Source organism: Limanda limanda, chromosome 7 (genome assembly GCF_963576545.1).
Source record: "Limanda limanda chromosome 7, fLimLim1.1, whole genome shotgun sequence".
Classification (NCBI taxonomy): Eukaryota; Metazoa; Chordata; class Actinopteri; order Pleuronectiformes; family Pleuronectidae; genus Limanda; species Limanda limanda.
In genome coordinates this window covers 22,710,209-22,736,621 of record NC_083642.1, presented here as the reverse complement: position 1 = coordinate 22,736,621, position 26,413 = coordinate 22,710,209, and the positions used below count along the sequence as shown (strand labels likewise).

Here is a 26,413-nt window from a genome sequence, read left to right as displayed (position 1 = left end):
CAGAAGTCCTCCTGGTAATCTTTTATAGTGTCATGCGTTGACATCAGCAGCTCAGATGTGATTGTTGCATGGTAAATAGCGCAGCTGTAAGTGGGAGGAAACGGTGTACTTTTTTTTTTGATAATACAACCACCTACTGTCTGGCTTTAGGTGCAAAAATATTAGTATTAGTACAAATTACATTATGTATCATTATTGGGACCCCTCAAAATTTAGATTATTTTTACATTTGATTTGATTTAAGACCTACTTCTTGGTGAAGCTGTATTGATCCACTACTAAAAAATTGTTCCCAACACAAGCTCTATTTATTTCTTAGCTTGATTAAAGACTTGTTCAAGTTTGTTAGGAAATGACGTTGCCCTTGAAAAGTATGCTAATTTGTGGCATTAAAAATAACATAACATTACATATTTAAAAGGAGCCAGTTGGTTTGGAGCTGCCTATTTGATAAATGACACAAGTCATGATGCAACTCTAATCAAGGCCAATACATCAAAAAGCAGCAATAATTTCAAGACGTCAACTTGGTGGTGCAGCTGGTCAGAAGTGTCAACTTATTTGTTCTTATGCAGTGTCAAATCATCTATCTATCTATTTATCTATTTATCTATCTATCTATCTATCTATCTATCTATCTATCTATCTATCTATCTATCTATCTATCTATCTATCTATCTATCTATCTATCTATCTATCTATCTATCTATCTATCTATCTATCTATCTATCTATCTATCTATCTATCTATCTATCTATCTATCTATCTATCTATCTATCTATCTAATTTAATCAAAATCATCAGTCATCATTGGTCACTGCAATGATTTTCCAATAAAGTGAGGACTTTTTGTCTGGTCCTCTGTGACCCTTTTAATAAGATAAATTTTTTTTATTTATCCCACACGGTAATGGACTGTTTGGGGGGTAAGACTTGGTTTAGGTTCTTGGGTTAGGGTAAGAATTAGGTTTAGGTTAGGTTAAGGGTTAGGGTTATTCGTTTTGTTTGAATGGTTAGGGTTAAGGTAAGGGGCTAGGGAATGCATTATGCCAATAAGTGTCCTCAATAGGATAGCTGTACAAACGTGTGTGTGTGTGTGTTCCAGGTAAGACGGATGTTTGTGGGGACCTAAATCTGTTCACACTGTTACATTATGGAGACTTGTTTCCTTATGGGGAAAAAAAGCAAGCAAGACTCTAAACAGGTTCAGGTTTAGGTCAAGGCTTATTTAAGGTTAGGGTGCGTGTTTGTGTTTCTGGAATGTGACATGCTTTGAAGGTAATAATAAAAGTTACAAGTCGACAGTAAAGGTCAGTGGAGTGGAAAATAGTAAACCGAACAAAAACAAACACTGCTTGAAGTCAGTCAGGTCTCTGTCTTGGAGCGATCACCTTAGAACTGTGATCAGCTCATGGAAACTAGAGTGGCCTGAGGTTTGTAACTTGTCTTCACTCATCTTCGTCTCTGAGGAATCCTGAGATTTAGTTAAAGTTCATAAAAATAATAATGATAACGGTAAAAGCATTTACTTCCCTCTTCCTGGAATGATTCAGCATGACAGAGCACTACAGTGATGGCTGCAGGCCCAAAGATTGTCTGAGGATAACAGGAGTGTTTTGCTGTCAGGGGCCATAAAGATACTGCACCACTGTAAAATCTTTCCATCACAGGCTTGTAAATCAATATATCTTGAGTTGACCTGCTCTGTTTTGAAGTTATCTTGACGAACCTGATCACACTTGATGAAATGATGGCGTTTGGCCATCCCGCTCCTGTTTACCAGTAAACCATAGCAATACTGCATGGACGAGTTAGTTCTGTGCCATTCACCATTTACCATATGGGCCACTTAAGGTTTCCATCCAGATTTCATCTTGTCTACAGCATCGCATGTTTGCAAAAAAAGGCTGACATTTGTTTCGGGATATTTAGGCCACAATTGCTAATTTACAAGAGGTGGCTTTTATTGCGTGAAGTGGCCCACAACTGAATGCTATCTGGGTTGAAACCTAGATACACCAAATTGGGAGGGTGTATGTGATAGAGGATTATGGAGAGTGAGGCGTGTCACATGATTAGAGCAGCGCAGCTTGAGTTGACCGCCTGACGTAGCTCGCAAGTGTGGCTCCATTTAATAAAGTCACAAAAAACTGCAAAATAATATATACTAAAATATAACCTAGAAAATGTCAGATTACAATTATATTGATCTCTGACCCATCACATTTATTTGGTTTCCTCCCGACTAAACTTAGAGAGGAAGCAGACAGGAAGTGTTTTATCCAGGAATGCATTCATCCATTAATCTATGTTTCGGACTGACTCGCACCTTTTTCCCTCTCATGTTGGAAAATCAGATGTAAGACTGCTGCTGCTGCTGCTGAGGTGTAGAGCAGCAGGTGGTGTGGTGTGGACAGGTGGAGGAGCACCCTGAGGTGTCTGGTTTCCTCATCACTTTTGTGTTTTATGCATTATCACCGTATCCCCCCCAGTATCTGAGCAATGAGTCCAGAGTGTGAGGTTACTCTATGTCACTGGTTCAGTGTTTAAACCTACAAGTTTATAAACAGTCATATCTATAAGTGAATACAATTATGAACAATATCATTTAGTGATATGAGTAATTCCTGACACATACCACATCCTTTCCCTAGGTTTAGATAGATATATCATACTATAACATGGATATCCATCAAGTAGTGTTCGCGTAATCTTGCTTATAAACAAACAAACCAATAAACAGACAGTGGTGAAAACTTAACCACCTCCTTACACTGTTGTGAGTTTTTGTAATAAATAAATAATACAAATTTAAAATAAATTTTTGTAAAGCACATGTAACGTGTTATGTTAATCAGGTGTCTGACGTGAAATAAATATGAGATAACGGAGACCTGACCAGAGCAATGACCAGTAAAATGCTCCGCCCCCTACTAGGGACTCCCTGGGACGTTTTGTATCTGTGTGCTCAGTGTGTACTTTTTTTGGTTCGTTCTGTGTCTTTTTCTATTTGTTTTGTCATTTGGGTCCCTGACCTCTCGGGCCCACAGGCCCTGTGCCTGGATAGCCAGTTCTCTAATCCATCAACAGTGTCTGATGTAACAGACAACATAGAGACGACTTTGCTATTTCCGGACTCATCCTGGTAAATGTTAGCTTTAGGGTGTCATGGTGACCCAGTGGTCAGAGAACCATACCACAAAACAGACATGTTCTGGGTTTGAATCCAGCCGTGTACCTTTGCATCATGTCAGTCACCTCTTTCTTTACCCTCACTCACATCACCTCAGACTGTACTTTTGCAAATAAATGCGGGTTCAGGGTCAGGGCGTGTGGAAGGCACTGTCCACTGACCACTGACCTATGACCACTGACCTTCTGGGTGCTTGTTCGATCCCTGGCGGCCCTAGGGCAAGACACTGAGCTCTCAAATTACCCCTCATGGTGGATGTAAATAATGTGTGGCATAGGATAAATGTAGCGTTGTGTTTAAATCACAGGATTATAAAGACTGTAAAACTAAATTTTTCATTTCTAAATGCAAAAAAGCTCAAAAATGTCTAAAAGTAGGAAATTTGTCCTCAGGGGAATTATTGTGAAAAATCCTAGCAGCACAAATAACATGAATTAAAGTGAAAGAGTAGCAGCACAAGTTGGACTCACTAAAAAATGTTGCTCCAGTTTTCATTCTTACAGGTTGGATACAGACCAAAGTTTAAAAAAGGATATGTAATATGTAAAGTTAACCCTTATTAACTCTCCACTGCAGCCAGAAGTGATCATCATAAAGCTTCAACATCAGCTTGCTTACATGTTCATTATAACCGTATTATCATGCTGATGCTCAGCAGGTATGTTGATTATGTTTACCATGCTCACCATCATAGTTTGGCAGGACTTGATTGTAACGTTCTCTTTTCCTCCTGGTGGTGGTAGCACCGAGGGAAAATCATCAAAGGATCATCAAAGTCACAAGGATTCAGTCTGGGAAGCGACAATGTCAAAGTTTTGTGGCAGTCCATCAAGTAGATGTTTGAATATTTCACAAGAGATGAGAAGTTGTGGGTCACTGGAGTCATTACAACTTATTGTCAGTCCATCATGACAATTGTAAAAGTTGATGAGATTTGTCAAGCTAGTCGAAAATTGTCACACCACTCATGAGATTTAAACTCTACAACTGTGATTAATAAACATTGACATCAATTTAATAGCGAATAGCATTTGTCCTTATCGGTTCAGATTATTGGTGTTCCATAAAGACGTCAGACTATCATGGATTCGTTGTAAACTGAGACTTAAAGTAAAGCGTAGCAGGCTACACACAGCGAATACTCTAACAACAGTTTAAGTATATTTATACATTATTGTATATTTATAGACCTTTGCTCCAGTCATATACCACGTCTCTCTATCTCTGTTTCCATCTGCCTCTCCACAGGTGATTATCACATAAAGGCAAAAAATAAGAATATTACAAAAAAACATCTAATATTAGAGGAGGACGATAGAAGATCGGCCATTACTCTACGATAAACACAAAGCCAGTATCATCCAGCCAGCATGTTCACAGCCTACTGCCCATCCTTACTAGATGCCCCATATTTGTTTGTTTTACCTGGAAAAATGCACAGAGCACGGGTTCTGCCATTGGCGACTTGGTGACTCAGCAACAGACTCTTAAAAATACAATCTTTGAACTCTGGTGTTTGAGTTGTGGGGTCAAGTAGAGAGATGGTCAACATTGTGTTATTTTACAGCCTTGCCTGGGCACAGACCTTCCCTGCTCACGTGTGTCCATCACCACCCTCACCCAACCCTCCATCCTGTAATATACCTCACCATAGCTTATTACTCCTCAATGGGCCAGCCAATCGGTCTTTGATGTGTTTATTATGAACACAGGTCCATGGATTCCTGGCAAGGAAATAAAATGGCTCGTGATTGTTTCCCTTCTCCTTCCTCCAATTGCTCACAGTATCAGTGTCCCTCAATGACATTGCTGATATGATATGACTGTATGTGAGTTTAGGTTACTAAATAACCAAGTCAGTTAGGCAGCTTCTATCGCAGAAGTATGCTATTGTTATTGGCCAATGCCCCTGGTCATTGCCATAAAATAAAATGAGTAATGGAAAAAATAAGAATAACAAAAAACATCTTTACATTCGTCCCAATGAGCAGCAGCCTCTTTCTGCTGCACGCACATTTGTGTTTATATCCTGGGTTAAATATTGAAAGAGCACAGCCATAAGGAAAACATTCCTTTTGAAACAATCTCTCTGAGGAGTTTGTCGTATGAGACCAAACATGACATCATGACATGTTGTCTGGTGGAGCGTGTGGCTGGGAAGGTTTTCATAACAAACTTGAATCATTAAAGAAAAGTTAATTTTCTGGACATGCACAATATGTTTGGGTTTCGGTTACGTCTTCATCACTTTCATACAATACAGTTTGGTATTTTAGTATTTATTACTGATAACTTGTTGACTATTTGCACAGCCTTTACCTCTTTAATTCTTAAGTGCTTTTCTTGCCCTGTATCTGTGTTTTCAGCATCTAGATATCTAAACGAAGTATCTACCTACACCTACCTATCTATGTACTAACCTACTTACCTACCTATCTATGTACTAACCTACCTACCTACACCTACCTATCTATGTACTAACCTATTTACCTACCTATCTATGTACTAACCTACCTACCTACACCTACCTATCTATGTACTAACCTATTTACCTACCTATGAACTAACCTACTTACCTACCTATCTATGTACTAACCTACCTACCTACCTACCTACCTACCTACCTACCTACCTACCTACCTACCTACCTACCTACCTACCTACCTATCTATGTACTAACCTACCTACCTACCTACCTACCTACCTACCTATCTACCTACCTATCTATGTACTAACCTACCTACCTACCTACCTACCTACCTACCTACCTACCTACCTACCTACCTACCTACCTACCTACCTACCTACCTACCTTCCTACCTTCCTACCTACTTACCTACCTACCTTTGCTAACACGCTGGGTAGCAACACTGTATGCCTGTAAGGATAAAGAGGTTATTCACAGGTTCCAGTGGGAATGTAGTCCTGTATCACCATCTGTTACCTTATCAATGACATTATGGAAATGAACCCTGACATGTATCATGTTGCTTAAGCACACTGGCTGATGAAATGACGACAATGTTGTAGGTTGTGTGTCCAGCACGGAGGTGTTAAACCTGTGTGTGTATGTGTAAACAAGTTTATGTTTTGTCATTCTGGGGGCAGGAAAAAAAAAGAGATGCAGCCTTCAGAACACAGATGTGACATGAGCAGTCACCTGCAGGTTCTGTTACACCACATGTGTTTGTTCATTAGGCCGGAGGTTCAGGGATATTTGCATTATGTGTGTGTTCTTTTGTAAGAAGACAGAAAGAGAGAAAGAGGTGAGGAGGAGATGAAGATATCAACACACAGGGAGACAGGAGGGAGTGGTGGAGAGCAGGCAAGAATGTGTATTGCTCTCCCTCTTCCCTCCAACCACCACCACCACCACAACTTCCTCCTCCTCCTCCTCCTCCTCCTCCTCCCTGCCCGCCAGACACCACCTCAAGGCCAGGAAACTGTTTAAACTCATTTACATAAAGTGATAAAAAGGGGGGGGGGGGGCTGACAGAGCAGGGCAGGTGATACCAAGCCAACAGACGCTGAAAGGAGGGAAGGAGGATCCAGAGCTGCCACTGACACAGCAGAGCTAATACTCTGAGCACACACACACACCCACCTACACAAACACACACCTGTGGCTGCAGCACACTGCTCAGAGCACTACAGAGGAGGACCTCAGCCACTTTGACTTCAGAAGAAAGAGAACGTGTGTTTTGGAGAGCAGTGGGAGAGAGCTGAGCCCAGAGAGATAAAGAGAGGACACACCGACACTCAGCAGGTAAACTTAACCTTGATCCTTGTTGTTGTTAGAATACTGCAAATGTTATTTAATTAATTTAATCGTTCATTTTGTTTAAGACTGTGAATATAACCTCGCTTTTTTTGAAGTGAAAGTTCCCCTTAAACTAAACAACTAATAAGAGACAACAGGATTTATCTGTAATGAATGAGGTTCTTTCTTTACTTTGTGTTAGAAAGTTAACTCAGCGTGAAAGAGCCGGTACATGTGATTTCAACTGACCTTTTAAGTTCAGCATTTTCTGCAGACTGTGACTATAAACTGACTTTTTAAAGTTTAACCTAAAATCCAACGAATAAGAAACAGCGCCCAGACTGATTTATCGACGATGAATGGTGTATTTCCTTTACCTTATGTGAGAGACTGGACTCAGTGAGAGAGAGCCTGTGAATATATCACAGATGGAACAGTTTTAAATTCTAAGTCGTTTTAATGAGACACATCATCCACTTTCTTTACATTGTGTGGGACACTGGACTCAATGTGAAGCTGTGACGGATGGATGAGGCTCATCATGAGTTGTCAGCAGCTCTGCAGTCACGTTTCCCTCGGCAGTTTCTCTCTGTATGCACTCAGGACTCTGCCAGCGGCTACAGTTTCCTGCATTGTCTGCTCTATTTACACACACTATCTGTACACGTTCAGGTTCAGTTCAGTTTAACCAACTGTAACCCACCACCACGCTCACCCCCTCCTGTTCCTCTCTCTCTCTCTCTCTCTCTCTCTCTCTCTCTCTCTCTCTCTCTCTCTCTCTCTCTCTCTCTCTCTCTCTCTCTCTCTCTCTCTCTCTCTCTGTCTCTCTCTCTCCCTCTGCCTCTCTCTCGAGCTGAGAACAGGAAGGGCAACATTGTGGTTGACGGTTTGAGCCAAACATACAGGTGAAGACACACAAGGCTCAGCCCGACACACAAAAGGTTGCTGACAAAAGAGAAAGTGTAGTGTTTCATTTGGGGCTGGGGAGGAAGAAAAAAACTGGATCCAATTTGACTAGCAAACGAGTTTGTCGTAACCGACAAACTGTGATCCGTATACTACTGGGTCAGTGGGACAGGTGAGGATAAACATGCTGATAGAGACGAGGGACCATAAAGATACACCACAAGCAAAGCAGCCTACTGTAAGATAAGATAAAATCTCACGTTTGAAGCTGCAGTTACTATGGGTTTAATATTTGAGTGTGATGTACACGCGACCCCCTCAGATTGGACCCGAAGCCTTATTGATTTTATTTCCTACAGATGGACTCTGGACATTTTTCTTTTGAATATGTGAGCTTTACATTTCACGTTGAAAAGTCTCGTTGAAACAGTCAATTGAACTTTCATTCACTCCAAAGTGACTCTGTAATATTTTGACTGGCTAGTGATAAAGAAACATAATGTTACAATCGCACAATTAGATTAGTCTGAGCAATAAATGAGGCTGTAGCAGCATGACCTCAACTTTTCATTTGTAAAAGGAAGGATAAGTTGTATTCCCTCACTTTAAGTATGACCACATCCACATTATTACTCCGCAGTTTGAGAGCCGTTACAAAACGCCTCATTCCAGTATCACAACACAGGGACAGCTATTTTGTCTGGATTGGCAGAAACCGAGCTGTTTGGTAACTGACGTAAACACGCAACAACCGCTTTCTGATTGGGTCTTAAGTTGGTGATGTAACCTTTGCTGATTCGTCAGGCTCCTGTCACTTGACCTGCTTCTGGCAGAAAAAATAACATCATCAGCCTGGGCAACCGGTGTAGAACAACATAGATAATCAATCACGAGCGTGGCTGAGCATGTTGTCTAAACTCTTTCCATTTCACAAGGATACGACTGACTTTGAGTGTAGCAGCTATTGTTTGATCATTCTGCGACACCAAGTCTGCATGAGTGGTCATGTGATATATCAGGTGCGTTGGCGTGGATGGGAATCAAATCTGATATGGAGCCAAAATGCTTGGGTGGACAGAGATTATATTAGTGTGAAAACACAAAACATAGTAATATGGGTGCAGCCTAAATCCAGTCTAAAACTATATTCTGTTTACACAACAAGTATCACTACAATTCCCCAAAACCTGTCATCTGGACTTTTCTTCATTTTCTGAAACTAAGTAAGATATTCTCACCAATTTATCAACTTGTTCTCAGTGCAGTCATGGATCGTGAATGTTAAACTCTGCCAGAGGGTCAGATCACCGTGTCATAATCATAATCTTTTGCGTTTGTAAATGAGACCAGTAGGAGTTTATACATGGAGCTGTTCAGTTCCTGGATACTTGGCTCCTGCACTGCAGGCAAACCCGCCCGAGGCATTAGAAAACCCTCTCCTCGTAAAGACCTTGTCTACATTTACTGATTAACCTAATTATGGGTGTGTTGAATGAGCACTCACCGTACCTGATACTACGAACGGCCCGAGAGTCAAATGATAATGACATTTCAGCAGAGAACAAAAGGCCAAGCTGCTCCCTCCCCGGCGGAGGTGCGCTCCTGTCTATTCATATTCAAACGACTCGGTTTGAGCAAAACAATCGGCAAACTGTCAAGTAAAGTGCCGAAGCAAAGCAGCGCAAGTTGAGATATCTGTCACAAGCTGTCTCCTCGGGCTCTAGTCCAGAGTTATTACCTCTTTATTTTGCTTCTTTTTGTTGACTCAGTTTTTAAAACTGCTCTCGGCACAAACCAGCCAAAACCAGCAGCCCAATTTGAGATCGAGAAGCAACTGTAACTGCAAGTATTTGAAGGAGTTCAAAGGAGTTCCTTGAATTGCAGAGGTGTTCTGTTTGGTGAGGGGGAGTAAATAAAAAACACAAGGTTTGTCAGGCGTCCTTGTCCGATATCAGTGTGGAAACTGAGTCAGGATCTGTAGGTGGGGTTTCTTTAAACTGATAAGACAAGTGTCATTATACACACAATCTTTCCTCATCCCCCTGACGCATGTTAGGATTCAGGATGAAAAGAGAGAGAGGGAGAGAGGGAGAGAGGGAGAGAGGGAGAGAGAGAGAGAGAGAGGGAGAGAGAGATGGAGGTGGAGGAATTTCAAGGGCAGATGGAACGATTAAGGAGAGAACAAGCAGTGACTTTGTGTGGACGGGAGCACTTGGGGGGGGGGGGGGGACCGGCCCCGAGGGCACGGAGAGGAGAACACCTGTGCTCCGGCCATCCTTCATCCCTGACACACAGACACAAACAGTCCTCTTCACATCAGTGCCCTTTAATACCTGATCCACAACACCAGCATCAGGGTTATTACTACGTAATGATCTCATCATCCTGAATGAGACGAGCCTCAGCCTCGAAGCCCAGAGTCCTGCAGGCTTCTCATTTCCAAACCTCCACAGATCCACAGGGATCCAGAACCTGGTCTATGGTGATCCACAGGGATCCAGAACTTGGTCTATTGTGATCCACAGGGATCCAAAACCTGGTCTATGGTGATCCACAGGGATCCAAAACCTGGTCTATGGTGATCCACAGGGATCCAAAACCTGGTCTATGGTGATCCACAGGGATCCAAAACCTGGTCTATGGTGATCCACAAGGATCCAAAACCTGGTCTATGGTGATCCACAGGGATCCAAAACCTGGTCTTTGGTGATCCACAAGGATCCAAAACCTGGTCTATGGTGATCCACAGGGATCCAAAACCTGGCCTATGGTGATCCACATGGATCCAAAACCTAGTCTATGGTGATCCACAAGGATCCAGAACCTGGTCTATGGTGATCCACATGGATCCAAAACCTGGTCTATGGTGATCCACATGGATCCAAAACCTGTTTGTTAGCTTCTGGGACCCGAACAGGGAGCCTTCCTGGTGTGAAGCCACTATACCATTATATGCAAATTGTAAACAGCAGCTGTTGCATGTAAACTCCATAACCAACATGGATCAAGATATTTTTAGAGCCTTACGGCACAGACGTGGGTCAAAGTTCACCAAAGTTCAACTTGGTTTTGCATGCTAATACAAAGGTTCACCACCGAAACATTTGTGAACGTGTGACCGGACCCGTAACCACGAAGCCTGTGTTACATTTCATGTGTTTCATGTTGCACTGTATTGATTTGACAGTCTGTCACATTTACATGGTATCAGGGGTCAATTTGCTCATTGTTAGCATCTCTACGGATCAGCTCTGCTGTCGATTTCTGCCATTTAGTCACTGTTTAGCCTGCAGCTCTTTCACAGACTGTTCAGTTATTGTTCATATGGAACAAAAGAACATAAGGACATGTAATGGAGAAAAGGGTTATGCAAAATAGCTGAAAATAGCAAGATAGAGCTCTGCACTTTTTCTACAGTAAATTTACCTGTTTGTTTAATCTTTGGTTACATATTGCAGAATCTGTGTTCTGAAAACAAACCAATTAAAGCCCAGGGTGCTGCAAATATGCTAAAACAGCCTTTAGAAAAAAAAAACCATTGTATACACCTGAGGACTATAAAGTTTGCTCTCACAGACTCTGTGCCCAAGACTTGGCCCAGCAGAAAAAACATAAACCGTCACCATGCGGCTCAGCGACTGGGTAATTATTACTGGGCTCAGTGGGAGAATCAGATAATCCATTCTGCAGTGACTGAGTGACCCTCAGTGAAGGTGGGCTCTCTGGGTTCCAAGACATGTTCATGACCGGGACACTGAGTCCCTGCTCAGGTATTACATCTCTAAACTATCAGTCAGTGGAGGGAAATAACTTTTTGTAATTTGAGTGGAATTAAGTTTCTCAACTATAGTTTATTTTGCTGTTCTTGTTCAGGGCTCGAGGCACATTAATACAATTTGTTCAAAAAAAGAGAAATGGTGGGGGTAAACATTTTTTTTTTTTTTTTTTGCTGCTGCTGCTTTCGTAAACACAACTTTTTCATCACACCAACACAAATTACTCATTGACTGAATTCTGTTACCTCTGTAATATAATGTGTGTTGTGAGACGGTAGATCCGGCTCAAAGGTCAACATCCAGTCGGGCCCGATGACTTTACTGATTGACTGCAATCTAGTTACTTGATGGGATTCTTGTTGTCTTTCTGCACTTGCGTTCACTTGCTCCCATGAAAACTAAGATCCATATTTCATTTTATTGTCTTCATCCAGACCGCATAGTCCACCAGAGACTAGACAGAGGAGAGGGAAGGCTGCAGAAAATGGACCGCACTCCTCAGATCTGGACTGTGCAGGGCAACCCCCCCGACACGGGCCGAGAGCTGCAGAAGAGGGTCTCGGTGGCCAACCAGCCGGAGTGCTCCATCTGCTACAACACCTACGACAATGTCTTCAAGACCCCCAAGCTGCTGGAGTGCACCCACACCTTCTGCCTGGAGTGCCTCTCCCGCCTCATGGCCGTGTCCCAGGCCGAGCTCGACAGCAACCGGGGCAGCAACAGTGACAGCAAACACCTCTCCTGTCCCTTCTGCCGCCACCCCACAGCCCTCTCAGAGGAGGGCCCCCCCGCCTTGGCCACCAGCCGCGAGGTCCTGTGCAAGCTTCCCAACCACCAGCAGCAGGAGAAGCCCGTGTGGCTGGAGGGGGGGAAGCTGTGCTACAAAAGCTCCAGGCACAGCACCAGCGTGGGCGCCCCCGAGAGTCCCACGGCCTTGTGCGTCTGCATCGACATTGGGGCCACCAAGACGGCCGGCCCCCCGGTGCAGACACCGCCCCCTAGTGGTGGCGTGCTGGGCCGCCTGACAGACTGGAAGAGGCTGATGCTCTTCATCGCGCTCATCCTGCTGCTGGTGGTGATCGTGCTGTGGCCTCTGCAGTGTGTGTTCACCACTGGAAACATGCGCTGTATACGACAAATGCCCCCCCCCACCCTCAATCCAACCACGTTTTTTTCTACGACCAGACAACCCGGTCTGACAGAGTAATCCTCGGAACACTCGCTGGACATCATTCCAACTGTATTATATTGTATATGAGATTTTTTAATTTTAAATATCTGACACTGAAGTTTTGCTGCATCATTTCAAATAGATTTTGAAAAGCGCACTTAGTGATTGCGACGCACAACTGACAACACTGAACCACAGATGTTAAAGCCACAATGTATAGGCTTTTGAAATGTCGGACTTTAGCGGCCCCCGGTGGCAGATTAAAAAAAGACACCTGGACAGACACGGGGCCGACTCTGGACATCATATCACACATTATCTGGATCATTGGAATTATTGTAAATATTAAAATCATAATCACCTACACAAATCTCCACAAAGCTGCTTTAACTATACAAATAATTAATTGATATTTCTCTTTTCATCACTTGTTCGACATGAGTAAACTGTTCATACAGGCTTGTAAAAGGCAACACTCTCGAATCGTCATGTTCGGTCAATCAAACAGACTAAACATTTGCACTATAACCAACACCTGTAGCTTGAAATGAGACAAAAGGACTTTTCGACTATTTTTGTCAACATCCTTCAAGGATCACACAACAAAGAGCTCAGGTGGGTCAATGTTCCTCATTTCACACAAGCCAAACCGAGATGTTTAAAATGTCTTTGGCTGAAGGACGACATTTCGTTTTAGTAATTAATCAAAAAGTGTCACAATAGAGAATAGATGTGATTCCATTGTGCCAACTGAAAAGTTTATACTGTACAAATGATTTGTGTGTTTCTGATGAAGATATCATTGTTTACAGAACTATAATAAAACAAATGTGAGGTACCAACTCAGATCCTGTTTGTACATGCAGTTATTACCTCAGTATGAATAATGATATCATTTGATTTGGAATTTAATCTACACGTGTTTTCTTAAAAGCTACATTTTACGGCAGCATCACAAGGTGGTTTAATCAGTCTGAGAGAATGTTTCCTGAGTTAGGTTGTAAAACCGTAAAACCATTTACAGAGTAACGTTGATCATTTCATCCCAATCTGATTCCTCAATCTCGACTGTAAAATCTGCATCTTAACAGGAAGTCGCCTTTGTTCATTCCTGGATTTAGCGTCAGGTGAAGGAAAGGTTGGGCTCTGGGGTTTTCCCAAGTGTAGCTCGCCTGTGACAAGGTTTGATAAGACAGTTCACGTTTGTTCAGGAGTGGCCGTCATAAACGTGGAACTTCCTGAAAATAGATATAGACTTCTAGTTAACACGGTGAACCAATATGGATGTATACTTCCGTACAGCAGCTACATGAAACCGTCCATGCAGAGATTTAAACTGCTGAAAATCACAACACTTATTTCAACTCTCAATTTCCCCCCAATCTTTTACTTACTCGTGAGTTACAGAGTATATTTTCTACAGGCCGCTTCAGTCATGATATATATGTGATTATGGGTGAAATTGGTGTTTTTCAGGAACGCCTTGCTTTTCTAGTAATAACAGCCTGATAGGTAACTTGTAAACATTGAGGAATATTCTGTCACGGTGTAGTGTTTTCAGTGGAGCACTTTTTAAAATGAAGAGACAGCTGGAGTGAATAGGACGGAGGGACACAGCAGGGTCCAACACAAACATCCCTTCACATCCCACTGCTCCACCACAGTGAATTCACCCAGAGGCAAAACACAGGAACAACCTTTCACAAAACACCCGAATCCATCTGAAAGCCGGCTGCAGAAGAAAAAGCAAAGCTGAAGAGTAGCTTTAAATAGTGCCATCATAGAGTTTTTATTGAACTATATGATAATAAACCTTTTTAATGCTCATTGCATCAGCAGTTGAAACTTATACAGCGAAAAAGGCGTTTGGGCAGAGCCAGTGCAAAGAGAGGAGGAAAGTGGGGGGGGGGAGCCTCCACTGAATCACACGGGAGCGCTCAGTTTACCACGACTCACTTCAGCCATTCTGCCTCCAACACAAGAGCAAGGAATCAAAATAAAACAAACAAACAAACAAAAATAAACCCTATCAACATTTTGTTCAAGTAAATGTACGAGGACAAGCAGAAAAAACAAACACAGCATCACTACTGCACACCTCCATGCACACAGGATCAACTCAGGGCCACAACATACTAATCAATGCTAAATCACAATAATAATAATATTAATGACACACAATACAAAATGAAAGAATGGATAAAACAATCAATTAGAAATGTACTATTTGAAAAAAAAAAAACATAATAAAACAACACTGATGGCAAAAAGTCGGTGCACTGACAAAAACACTTCAACACACAATTGACATCCAGACAGAGCCTGAGGCCAAAGATTCTGCAGTTTCACACTTTCAAGTATTGATGTTTCACCATATCACAATTTAACCAGAGAGGCAGAGTGAAATACAAAAACAAAACAAACAAACAGAAACACAGAAAATAACAACACCACTAAAGTCATTTGTCATTCATCAGATCTAGATCACAGTTCAGACTGGAAAAGGACAAAGGAAAAACCCCAAAGTTCAAATCAGTTCATCAAGTGTGTGTGTGTGTGTGTGTGTCTTCACTGACACAGGGCAGAAATGCTGTTTCATAAAACATAGCTTTTATTAACATAACGAATCAACCATTAAATTAAAAGGGCAATAACTTATCACAGGGAAAGTTTCAAACCAGAAACAGTTGAGTGGCAAAAATACCGAGATATTTGTGAATTGATGAGAAACACATTTGTGTTATTGTTCCTCTACTGATGAAGCAGAAGCTTAATAAAAGGAATCTGTTCCAATGATATGATGAACGATGAACTGCACAAGGTTGAGTCAAATTACAGACTTATTCAACCAAGCACTGATCAGTCATGAGCCACAGCTATAGAAACTAATAATAATAATAATAATAATAATTCATGATGTGTGTTCTTGAGCAGGTGAGCTGATGGAGGAAGAGGAATGGCTGCACCACCAACAGTTGTCACTCACTCCTAGTTTCTTTTCATGAGACTGAACACTTCATCATTATTACCAATTGTTTTTTTCCTGCAGACCATTAAGTCATTCGATTTTAAACGCGCTGGGCCAGATGTACGCCAGCGTGACTACTTCACTGGGATATTTTGGTGCTGATCCTGGAGGCTAAATAAAGCAGACAATCTGCCAGACAGCACAGGGGGCTGAGTGCTCTGCAACGCCCCCCCCCCCCCCCGTCTTCCTTATCACATCAGTGACGTCGCTCGGCTATCATCAAGCTTGGATTACGGCCGTCTTCTAAATTACTTTTTGGAGACAAATCTATTCTTCAATCTCGGGCAGATGGCCATCTGGCCCGCTGTAATCGGCCCCTTTGCCTTATCTCCTCGTGACGATCTCCCCCGACAGATGTTGAACTGCATCAGACCTGCTGATTGAACGGCCAGACAATGAAGCAGCGGTCGGCCGAGCTCACCTCCAACAACCCGTTCAGGAATCCACTCAACCCCGTTTCCTGTCCAAGGTGGACTTCAAAAAACTATCATGATTAAAGTGTAAATTAGAGCTTCCGGCTGCTGCTTAGACAAGTGTGCTTAAATATGATCTCTTCCACCATTAAGCTCTTTTATAAATATAATTATATTTAAAAAATAAACATCTCATATGTTACACAGCCATGATACCAACGGCATCACGAAGTAATGAAAAGAAGCCGACCACTGGAGGTCACGACAGTACTCCACTAAATGACTAAATTTACTTATTTGCAACAGCGCAGGAAGTTTCTTTCAAAACACTCTGGCAAATCCCCCCAAAAATTAAAAATAAAATAGTCTCCACTTTTACACCGCAAATTAAAATGAGAAATTATTTTTATCTTATAAGAAGGAGTTTGCTCGCCCTTCATGTGCTTCAGAATCCTGTGTTGTGTAATTGCCCTCGCTATCACTCAGCGGCCACCTTAATAACCACCAGAGCTGGAGTGGCAGCGAAAACAGTCTTAGCTTCGAGTTCAAACAACAACCAGAAAAGACAGGGAGAGAGAGAGAGAGAGAGAGAGAGAGAGAGAGAGAGAGAGAGAGAGAGAGAGAGAGAGAGAGAGAGAGACAGAGACAGAGAACAGAGTGGTTTCTGTGAACAAGTGGACAAACTGCTCAGCTTTGACCTCTTCGTGGATCTCGTACAGCTCTGTTCATCTCAAGGGCAAACTTCATGTTCAATATCCGTCTTCCTGAGGAAAAACTGGTTGTTTCTTAATGTCATGTTGGGTTTCCAGGGTTTGGAAAACAGTTACAGTGCAGATGTGACAGCAGGTTTTGGGGAGAAGAGATACAGACACGTCCTGTGTCAAGGCACTTCTGCTGGTTAGGAGAGGGAGAGCTTTGGAGGCTGGAGCGAAAGAGGAGAGAGACGAAGGAGGACAGAGCGGCCCTGAGCGCAGGCACTATGCTATAGAGTCCTCCTCTCTGCGGAGGTCAAGGTTTTACTCTAGACAGAGAGAGTCAGCAGGACGGCAGCCGGAGAGCGCCCCCTTCAGCCCAGGCAGGGTCCACAGTTGTGCGGTGTATTCAGAGCACCACGCTCCCTCCTCCGTTCGAGGGATTTTCAGGCGCTAATGAAGCGACACCTCAGCTGAAACTGAAGCAAACAGACACAGACAAGTTGACTAGACTGTCAATAAAGTTGGACATTACTTCTCCACTTCATCCCACTAGCTATCCTTAATATCCAAGATCAGAACGCCGCCATCTTGTACATTACTGTTCAGTAGTGATGGGGAGAGGAGGCTTGGTGGTGAGGTCACGTGGATACACACACTCAGCCTGTCAATCATGACATTTCACCCTTATCTTCGAATAACTAATTAAACCCCAACTTACTGGAACAATTATGATTTGAACAAACAAATGATTTGATCCATGATCCATCAGTTAACATGGGGGAGAAGGGGTTATGACCTATACTGCAACCAGCCACCAGGTGGCGAAAGGGACACTTTGGCTTCACTTGTTGGGGAGCAGTCATGTCGTCCATCTTTCTTTACAGTCTATGGTTAATACTTGTTAGATATATTTAATAAAGACACATTCTAATCAGTTCATCCTCGAGTCCAATTGAACTTTCACAAGAGCCAGAACATGTTTTGACCTTGAAAATTTACCTTTGACCAATTTATACCAAATTTACAGGAATTCCCTGATGGGATATCTGAGCTATCGGATTCACAAGAGTGGGAAAGACAACACAAATGTACCGGGCCTCTGACTTCGGCTGTCATGTGTGTGGACAAATAAAAACAAACAGAACAACTAAGAAATTAATATTTGCCATTTTAAAATATCTTACAAAATATCTGTTTAGATTCATCTCAACTCCAGACAAACTGAAAGGGGATAACGAATAACATGCAGTTTAAAATACATTCGCTGATAATTAAATCTTTTCCATTGTGTCTTCTGCTGATGACCCCAAACCAGAGCCATGATTCACTCACTTTAACGCTGCTGGATTCCTTGTCTGTTCTATTTATCACCGTGAGCTAGAAATGAATGAGACTGGGAGAACTGAGGTTGATTATAAATGGAACATAAATTGAATCTTTTGTTGCTTCAGGTTTTCTTTTCTTAAGGAAGCTTAAGAAGGAGGCTTCCAGCCCCCCTATAATTCAAACCTTGAAAGTAGGAGAATATTACTCATCTACTTACATGAGGAAAATTCATTTGATTCACTAGACGACACTGAGCTGTCTTCAAAAGATGGAGAAGTTTTAACAGCACGATGATTTTAGATTTTAGTCTGGATTTCAGTTTCTGTCATACATTTAACACAAGCCTTTATTTTAGATCAAATATTGGCTGATATTATTCCAACAAAAGCAATAGAACACCTGATGGAATCCAACATGTTGTATCAGCAACACTTTTACCAAATCCTACTACCTTTAAAAAATACAAACCAGGTAAAACGATGCTCTGACTAAGTTGTTCATATTTGCAGTGGAAAAATACCCAAACCAGCTGATAGTTTTCAACAACAGTGCCTGGATGTGTTCTGTCAAAGCCCAAACTGATATTCTAACATAGTAAATGAAATGAATGAATACTTACAAAGAGGAAGTAAGAGAAATGTGGACGTTCCGACAGTATTACCTCCTGGTGTTACTGCTAAAAGACGTCTGAGGGCTTTTAAAGTTTATGTTCTCGTACACACTCGACGAATCATCATTTGTCATCCTACAACAAGAGAAGATATTCACAGAGAAAACAAATGAACAACTTTATGTGTCTTCAGTTTCACCGGTTGAATTTAAAACTCCTTAATCTCACATGAAGTTAAATTTAATTCCAGTTTCATGGGGAAAGTATGGTGGAAAACCAAAAAGGAAGATATGAGCCGTGTCTAAATTCAGAGGCTGCATTCTTTGGAGGGTGCGTTTGAAGACCAATTGCGTCACAGTGCCGTGACTAGATTGTCCCATTTCGAAGGCTCCTCGAGAAACGAGGCTCCAAGGAGCGGATCCTTTCCAACCTATCTCTGGATTAATTGGACTTCAGTGACGAATTGTTTTTCAAAGATGTAATGGCGCCGGCAAGCGACGACACTTCCAATGCCTGAGTATCACACTTCCACCCAACCGATTGTTACATTAAAATCAAGGGGCATTAAAACTTGCTCGCCAAGTCCAACTTCAGCTCTGTTGCTCAGCAACAGCAATAAAGGCGGAACGAGCTGGTGATGTTGATAATAGAAAGCTTTCTTCCAAAAACGGTCTTATATCAGTTCGGCTTTCGTGGTCCACGTGGCCCACAAAGGAAGCAGTTTTATTGGTTGACTGCGTCCTTCTGAACTATGCAGCCTCTGAATTAAGAAACATTTATGGCCATGAATTATTTAAAAAAAGACCTTTGTAATCAATACATTTTGAGGCCTCTCTTGATTTAAAAACATCATTTGACTTTTCAGTACTTTTCAGATTCCCTTTTTCATTGATTCTCTAATATTGTTCTGTGATCCTGTTTATCAATCAAACCATTGGCTGCTTACCCTTCCCCACTGTACGGTAGGAGTTATACTTACACAGAAGACGAGCGTGAGGATGCCACGCTGGGTTTGGATCTTGAGTTGGTCATCTGGGGATATTTGATATTGGAATATTCCCTCTCCTTCAACTTATTTCTCTGCAAAGCGTCAACATGAGTGAATGAGTCAGATTCAGGCTACAACCCATGTTACACACTATAACTGTCCACATGAGCGTTGCAACTCTGTATCAGTAATAATACCTGTCCATACTAACCCACCTGAACATTTTTATCACGTGACCATTCGCGTATGCTGCAAATGTGTGTATCAATGTATACAGGAAGTAGGTTGTCTACTCTGAAGTTGGCTGCTCAGTTACAGAAAATATCACAAACGAGAAAACACAATTGTGAAAAGTAAGATGAATGGATCTGTAACTGGTAATTTGTGTTTCCATCATGTTAACACTGCTGGTAGTCAGGTCATGATTGATACGACCTATTAATGAAGCCGATGTAGACGACTGCATCATTATTTCCAAAAATCATTTTTTTGCCCGTCTTAGTTTAGTTTTCAAACTAAAACTGGGCCTGCAGCGTTTCCAAACTTTTCTCTTTTAGGCACTCTAGTTGTGTGGGTGGCAGGAGTAAACATAGCAGCAATGATGCATTTTAAAACTAGAACTAGAACGTGGTCGTGTGGATGCAGCCTCAGTTTAATAAAGGACAAGATCCTTTGCAAAGACCTCACCAGCTGTCACGAGTCCAAGACCTGAATGAAACTTTGAACAGTTCCACATTTAGTGGAACAGCCCTTTGGAGATAGTTGTTTGCTTCACTGCTCTAGCTGTCATGACATAACAAATGCTGCCGGCCTTCACACTCTGAGATCAACACGTAAATGTTTTAAAGCCTTCATAACTGTGCCATAAAAGTGTTTTGGCCTCAATCTAAAGTCACCATAGATCTTTTATTTAAAATGCAGTGGAGTACCTGCTCCTCCTCCAGTCTCTTCTGAGCCGTCTCTATGTACTGCTGCACAGCCATGTAGATGAACTTGTACTGGGCCTCGGTCTGCACCATGCCCGACCTCTGCTGCCGTACCCTCTGGATGGTCTTAGGGATATCGATGTCACAATCTAGACCTAGAACACCAACACAGAAACACACATACAGGAATGAGCCCAAACTTTCAAAGTAAAATAAAAAGTCAATTGTGTCGCTTTTGTATATCTAAGAGTCGTACCTTGGCGGTTAATAATATCGATGAGAATGTCAACGACGATAATGGTGCCTGTCCTGCCGATGCCTGCACTGCGGGAACAACAGAGTGGAAAGTCAAACCATGTGTAATCAAAACCCTAAAAAATTATATTAAGGCAATTTTTTAAATATTTTTATCAACACGTTTCATTAGGATCAAGAGCAGAAGGGTTTTCGCAAAACCTACATGTCGATGCAAGGAAAGTTTACGTCGGTGAATTGTAAGTTGGAACCAGAAATAAAGAAGCTTGTCGTTGCGTCAAATATAAAAATGCCGTTAGATCACTCTGAGAACTCAAAGTTATTCTCCCAGCAATAACAACATTCATTTATCAACAGCCCACTGATCAGTGAAAGAGTCAGATGTTTCTGTCACTCTGTCATCACGTTTGAACATCATGTTTTGGTGGCTGGGTATTGTGAGAGACATGGAGCGAGACTGGGCTTTTCTATTCATATCTAATGGGCAAATCTGTTAAATTAGTAACCAAACATGTCTGCTGTGAACGTGAAACACACCAGTGAATGCTTTCTGACAGCAAAACATCTAAATATTTAGACATCTGTTAATCCAGCAGGAATTCATTCATGATGAACTAAATCTGTGTGACATCTGACATGAAAATGATTCAGAAATATTGACAATATTTTTAAACCAAATCAGTAATGATAACTCTGTTCTTTTCTGTCAAGACAAGGTGAACGTTCAGACCATAACAGAGCAACAACAAACTGTCCTCTTTCAAAACGTTTCAGTTCAAGTGGCAACACAAGGATTAAGAGTAATAATTAAGAGCCAGTGTGTTTGTACTACAGAGGACCAGCTTTATGTGATGAGAGAAAATCTTTGCTAATTCTGTTGCTGTAAAAAAGACACACTTTTGAAACTTAATTAAAGTGAATATCACTGATCAATTCAAAGCACATTTAATAAAATGTAAATTTCATAGATTCATGTCAATTCCAGCCAGTTAAATGTCTGTGTAAAATAATCTTATAATATCTTGCACCAATCAAAGGACATGTGTACAATGTGTGTTTTAACTTGATAAGTGAAACTGGATAATTCTATCAGTTGTGAGGGAAATGACCAGGTGAATGGTAATCCTCCTTAAAATACACGCAGGTTCAATTTCTGTTTAACACATTAGTTAAGAGGAGAGTGCCACCTTGTGTTTTGTGTGGGTCTTAGAATAGTTAGTTTTCTTGTTCCCTTGTTTTCTTCTCTTTATGTAGATAGATGTTTAGTAAGTTGTATTATATTTTATTAAGTCCCTTGCTTTTGATCTCTTCTTTTTCCTCTCATTCTGCTATGAACATCAAGAAGCCAATTGCAACCTACAGAGCTTCGCCTAAAGCTACTTTATTGTCTAATGTTGTGAATGTCCTCTCCAGGACTTGTTTTATGTAATATAATAAAGCTGCCCTCATGTTTTTAAAGCTATCATCCCTATGCGTGTGCTTGAGTGTTCAAAGGAGTGCACACAAGATGGAATGTGTTAGTAGATCATCTCACTTATTCTCTCAACCTGACTGAGCAGTATTTACGTTAAGGCTCCACCACTGTCTCTTCCAAGCAACATAATATAAAAAGTGTCCTCCTGTCCCTCCTGGTTGTACCTGCAGTGGACAACTATGGGTCCAGTGTCTGGAATGGTGCTCTGAGTGCGGTTGGCCTCCTCCAGGAACCAGAGCACACCGCCAGGCTCGTTGGGAACTCCGTGGTCGGGCCAGCTCAGATACTGATAGTGCCAGATGTACCTCAGAGGCTCCTTCTATAATGAAGACACAACACACAAAATTATTTGAAGAGGTGGTCCAATTTTTCATTACACACTTACAGTATCATTGTTGTCTATCTCTTTTGTCTCCATTCTGTCTCCTCAGTGTTCATCAAAACACAGAACCTCACTGTAAGACAACACAACATCTACAAGTCTCATTCCACACAGAGCTACACTGTGAAGTCTAGAAAAGCTAATGTGATACCTCAGCAGTTTGATTCAGGCAATTCATGTAGGTAAAAAACGTCTATGTGCGCACTTGAACTATGTTAACTGCGGAGGAATAATCTCTGGTAGTCTGCCACACTGCAGATACACCAGCACTAATCAGTGTCCCTGAATGCAGGAATATGCTTTTGTGCAAAGTGCGGATTGTTTCCTCATTTCTTACAGTGGACTCGGGAATTAATGATTAGGATCAGAAAGGAGGATTAAAGCAGCCGGGAGCCGTTACTATAAACAGTCAGTGGAAAGGAGCTTGGGTAGAATTCTCTGTCTGCTTCAGTCTCCTGCTTGACAGTAACCTTGATTAACTACAATATCTCAGAGAATAAGTGATGGTGGATTAACTTCAGCTCAACTGTGTTTCTCCAACACACAAACATTACGGCTTGACTGAAGCATCACTTGGGGGCAGTCTGTGGAGACATTTTGCCAGGTTGTTCTCAGACAGGCTTAGTAGACTGAGCTCCACCATTGTAGTTTTGAGTAGAATACAGGATTTTTAATAGATATATACAGGATATTACATCTCCACACTCACTACAACAAGACTGGGCATCCTCAAGTTCCACACCATTTTAAATTTCTCCCCGTTCAAGCAAAGTAAGGATCACTGCTCTGATCAGTGCTAAAAAAAAATCTGTGCTAAAAAAAAATAAAAAGCCTTTTATTTACTATTATTTAACTAAAATTTTCAGGTATAAATTAACAGCACTAAATCAAGTTTTTTATTATCTAAAGCTTCAGTGTAAGAAAACCTCTATAAGGATTTGTAAAAGCTTGGGTGAGCTTTTACTTTCTACTATTTCTAAATCTGCTTCTTGTATTCTTCAGGGCCATGGAGTCAAACCTCCTGTAAGCTCAAGCACGTGCTAGATGATTGAGTGTGTGAGTGTGTGTGTGTGTGTGTGTGTGTGCGCATGAGTGAGTGAGGTGAGGTGATAATCTGACCCCAGGTCAGTGGGTCAGCTCTGACTGAGAACACAGTTCTTCCTACCCGGTCCAGTCGGGTCACCTCCAGCTTCCTCAGGATGTAGTCTTGCGCTGACTGCTCATCCATGTTCCTCACTAGCACCTTCCCAAACTCCTTGCTGCCGTGGAGGTCCGGCCAGTAGCGCACACATTTGTTCTGAAACAGAGGAAGTAGTGGGAGAGAGATAGAGAGAGAGCAGAGGGAGGGTGACAGGCATTAGACAATCTAAAGAATCAGCTCATCTCAAGCAGCTTTCCAATCAGCTTAACTGTCATACTATCCTTGTCAGCCGTCTCGCTCTCTCTCTCTCCCCTCCCCCACACACCCCACACACACACACCATCATCCCTACTAGGCATATCCACCCATCTCTGTTGGAATCAGACAATACTATCAAGTGCACTCTTTCATCTGAAAATGAAGAACAAAATGGTTGATGGCATCACAGTTAACCAAGAGAAATGGGCTAAATCCGTGATGTACCAGTGTCAACACAGCTGATTTTATCAGCCCTGTTATGTTCTTTCACTTGTTAAAGGTGGTGATTTATAACATGTTATGTTTAAGATTCGGGTTATTTCAATCCCGCTCTCAAAAATGAAATCTTAAGTGTCCGATTACAAAACTTTCTAGGCCCTGTCCTTTTCTCTCTATATATGCTGCCCCTAGCATCAATCTATGAAAAACATCATATCTCCTTTCACTGCTTTGCTGACGACATTCAAATATACTTGCCCCTGAACCACAAAACTAAGACATCACTGCAGCCACTCCTTGAGTGCTTAAATTACGTAAAATCATGGATGGATTCAAACCTCCTCATATTAAACAACAATAAAACTGAGGTTATCGTTTTTGGACAATCTGAACTGCAAAATGTGGACAATCTTGGGCCGTTGGCTTCTTATGCTCGCCCCACTGTAAAGAGTCTTGGTGTTATTTTTGACAGGGCTTTTAATTTTGATAAACAAATCTCTTCAGTATAGTCAGAGGTAGCTTTTTCAACTGCGACAAATTGCAAAGGTAAAGGCCAACCTACCACAAAAGGACCTAGAGACAATTATACATGCGCTCATAACCTCCCGTCTGGATTACTGTAATTCCCTGTATATAGGCTTAGACAAAGCATCCATTAAACGCCTGCAGCTAGTCCAAAATGCTGCTGCTCTCCTGCTGACTAGGACAAAAAAGAGAGACCATAGTACATCCCTGCTGCACCTCCTACACTGGCTTCCTGTCTGTCACAGGATAGTTTTTTAAATCTTACTTTTAACTTTTAAATCTCTTAACAGACTGGCACCGTCTTATTTATCAGAAATTCTTATTATGCACACTCTAGTAAGGGAACTGCGATCAGCCACTCAACTGCTCCTCGACAAACCTCAGACAAAACTAATAACATGAGGAGATCATGCATTCGCAGTGGCCGCCCAAAACCTGTGGAACAACCTACCACTTCACATTAGATCTGCCCCGTCTTCAACACTATTTAAATCACTTTTTAAAACGCACCTTTTCTCATGGGCTTTCAGTTGAGTAGCTGATTTTATTTTTCTTATCGCATTTATTATATTTTATTTTGTTTTATTATTTGTATTTTATTTTATTTTTTTTTATTATTTTTATTACTATTTTTATATATTTTAATTTTACATTAATAATTGTATTTTATTTGTATTACTTGAACTTTAATGATTTACGTTTTAAATGTCCTTTGGTCGTACCACTCCACCTGTAAAGCACTTTGGTCAACCAAGTTGTTTTAAATGTGCTATATAGATACAATTTACATTGACATTGACAAAACACCCCCCACGGATCACAGATCTCCATCATTACAAATAATCAATATCAATCAGCTCAAAGCAGTGGATTATTGAAACAACGTAAGAAAAACGAATCTACTTTATGAATTAGCTTCCTAGTTTAACAATATATAAGACAGACACATTTCACACCATTTATCTCCACCATCTTACTGACTATTTGCTCTATTTTTAAGCAAAACACTCACCCTCCCTCGCTCTACCTCCTTTGTGGTCATGACGATGACGTGTGTATTCTCCTGATACACCATCTTCCAAAAGTCATTGACTGTGTTTTGGAGGCAGCCCTGGGTGGCGATGAAGACTTTGCAGTCGTCCATGTGGCGTCCCTCTTCATGCAGACTCTGTACAGCGCATAAAGTTATACACTTAATGTAGTAGTTTTACTCTGACACCTTAGAATCCTATTCTCACAGAAAATGCAATGATGATAAAGTAAAATATACAGAAATATAAAAAATATTTCACAATTAAAACAAAAATAAGCTAAAGTACGTGCTGCTACTAACAAAGGAAGTTTCTTTTTGAGACATTATCTACGTT

General features: G+C 41.5%; 2 protein-coding genes across 3 annotated transcripts in view; one reads left to right on the top strand and one right to left on the bottom strand.

Moving 5' to 3' along the window:
• The first annotated feature begins 6,709 nt into the window (after window positions 1–6,709).
• LOC133005471 (RING finger protein 223) lies at window positions 6,710–13,654 on the top strand. The gene is made up of 2 exons (XM_061075158.1): window positions 6,710–6,959; window positions 12,070–13,654. Exon 2 carries the CDS (start codon window positions 12,120–12,122, stop codon window positions 12,840–12,842), a length of 723 nt encoding a protein of 240 aa, XP_060931141.1. The 5' UTR covers window positions 6,710–6,959; window positions 12,070–12,119; the 3' UTR covers window positions 12,843–13,654.
• A 2,352-nt stretch (window positions 13,655–16,006) lies between these two features.
• The window catches only part of ptpn11b (protein tyrosine phosphatase non-receptor type 11b), a 39,991-nt gene continuing 29,584 nt past the window's right edge, over window positions 16,007–26,413 (bottom strand). For both annotated transcript variants that reach the window (XM_061074381.1, XM_061074383.1), the window contains exons 9-16: window positions 26,059–26,214; window positions 24,069–24,200; window positions 22,686–22,840; window positions 21,049–21,116; window positions 20,796–20,947; window positions 19,858–19,958; window positions 18,888–19,013; window positions 16,007–17,418 (exon numbers count right to left, since the gene is read on the bottom strand). In XM_061074381.1, the coding sequence (XP_060930364.1) occupies window positions 18,926–19,013; window positions 19,858–19,958; window positions 20,796–20,947; window positions 21,049–21,116; window positions 22,686–22,840; window positions 24,069–24,200; window positions 26,059–26,214 (852 nt within the window). In that variant the 3' untranslated portion in view covers window positions 16,007–17,418; window positions 18,888–18,925. The remainder of the gene's footprint in view (window positions 17,419–18,887; window positions 19,014–19,857; window positions 19,959–20,795; window positions 20,948–21,048; window positions 21,117–22,685; window positions 22,841–24,068; window positions 24,201–26,058; window positions 26,215–26,413) is intronic.

Bases quoted from the DNA above. Each gene is read 5' to 3' on its own strand.
- LOC133005471 (XM_061075158.1), top strand. From the start codon at position 12,120: ATGGACCGCACTCCTCAGATCTGGACTGTGCAGGGCAACCCCCCCGAC.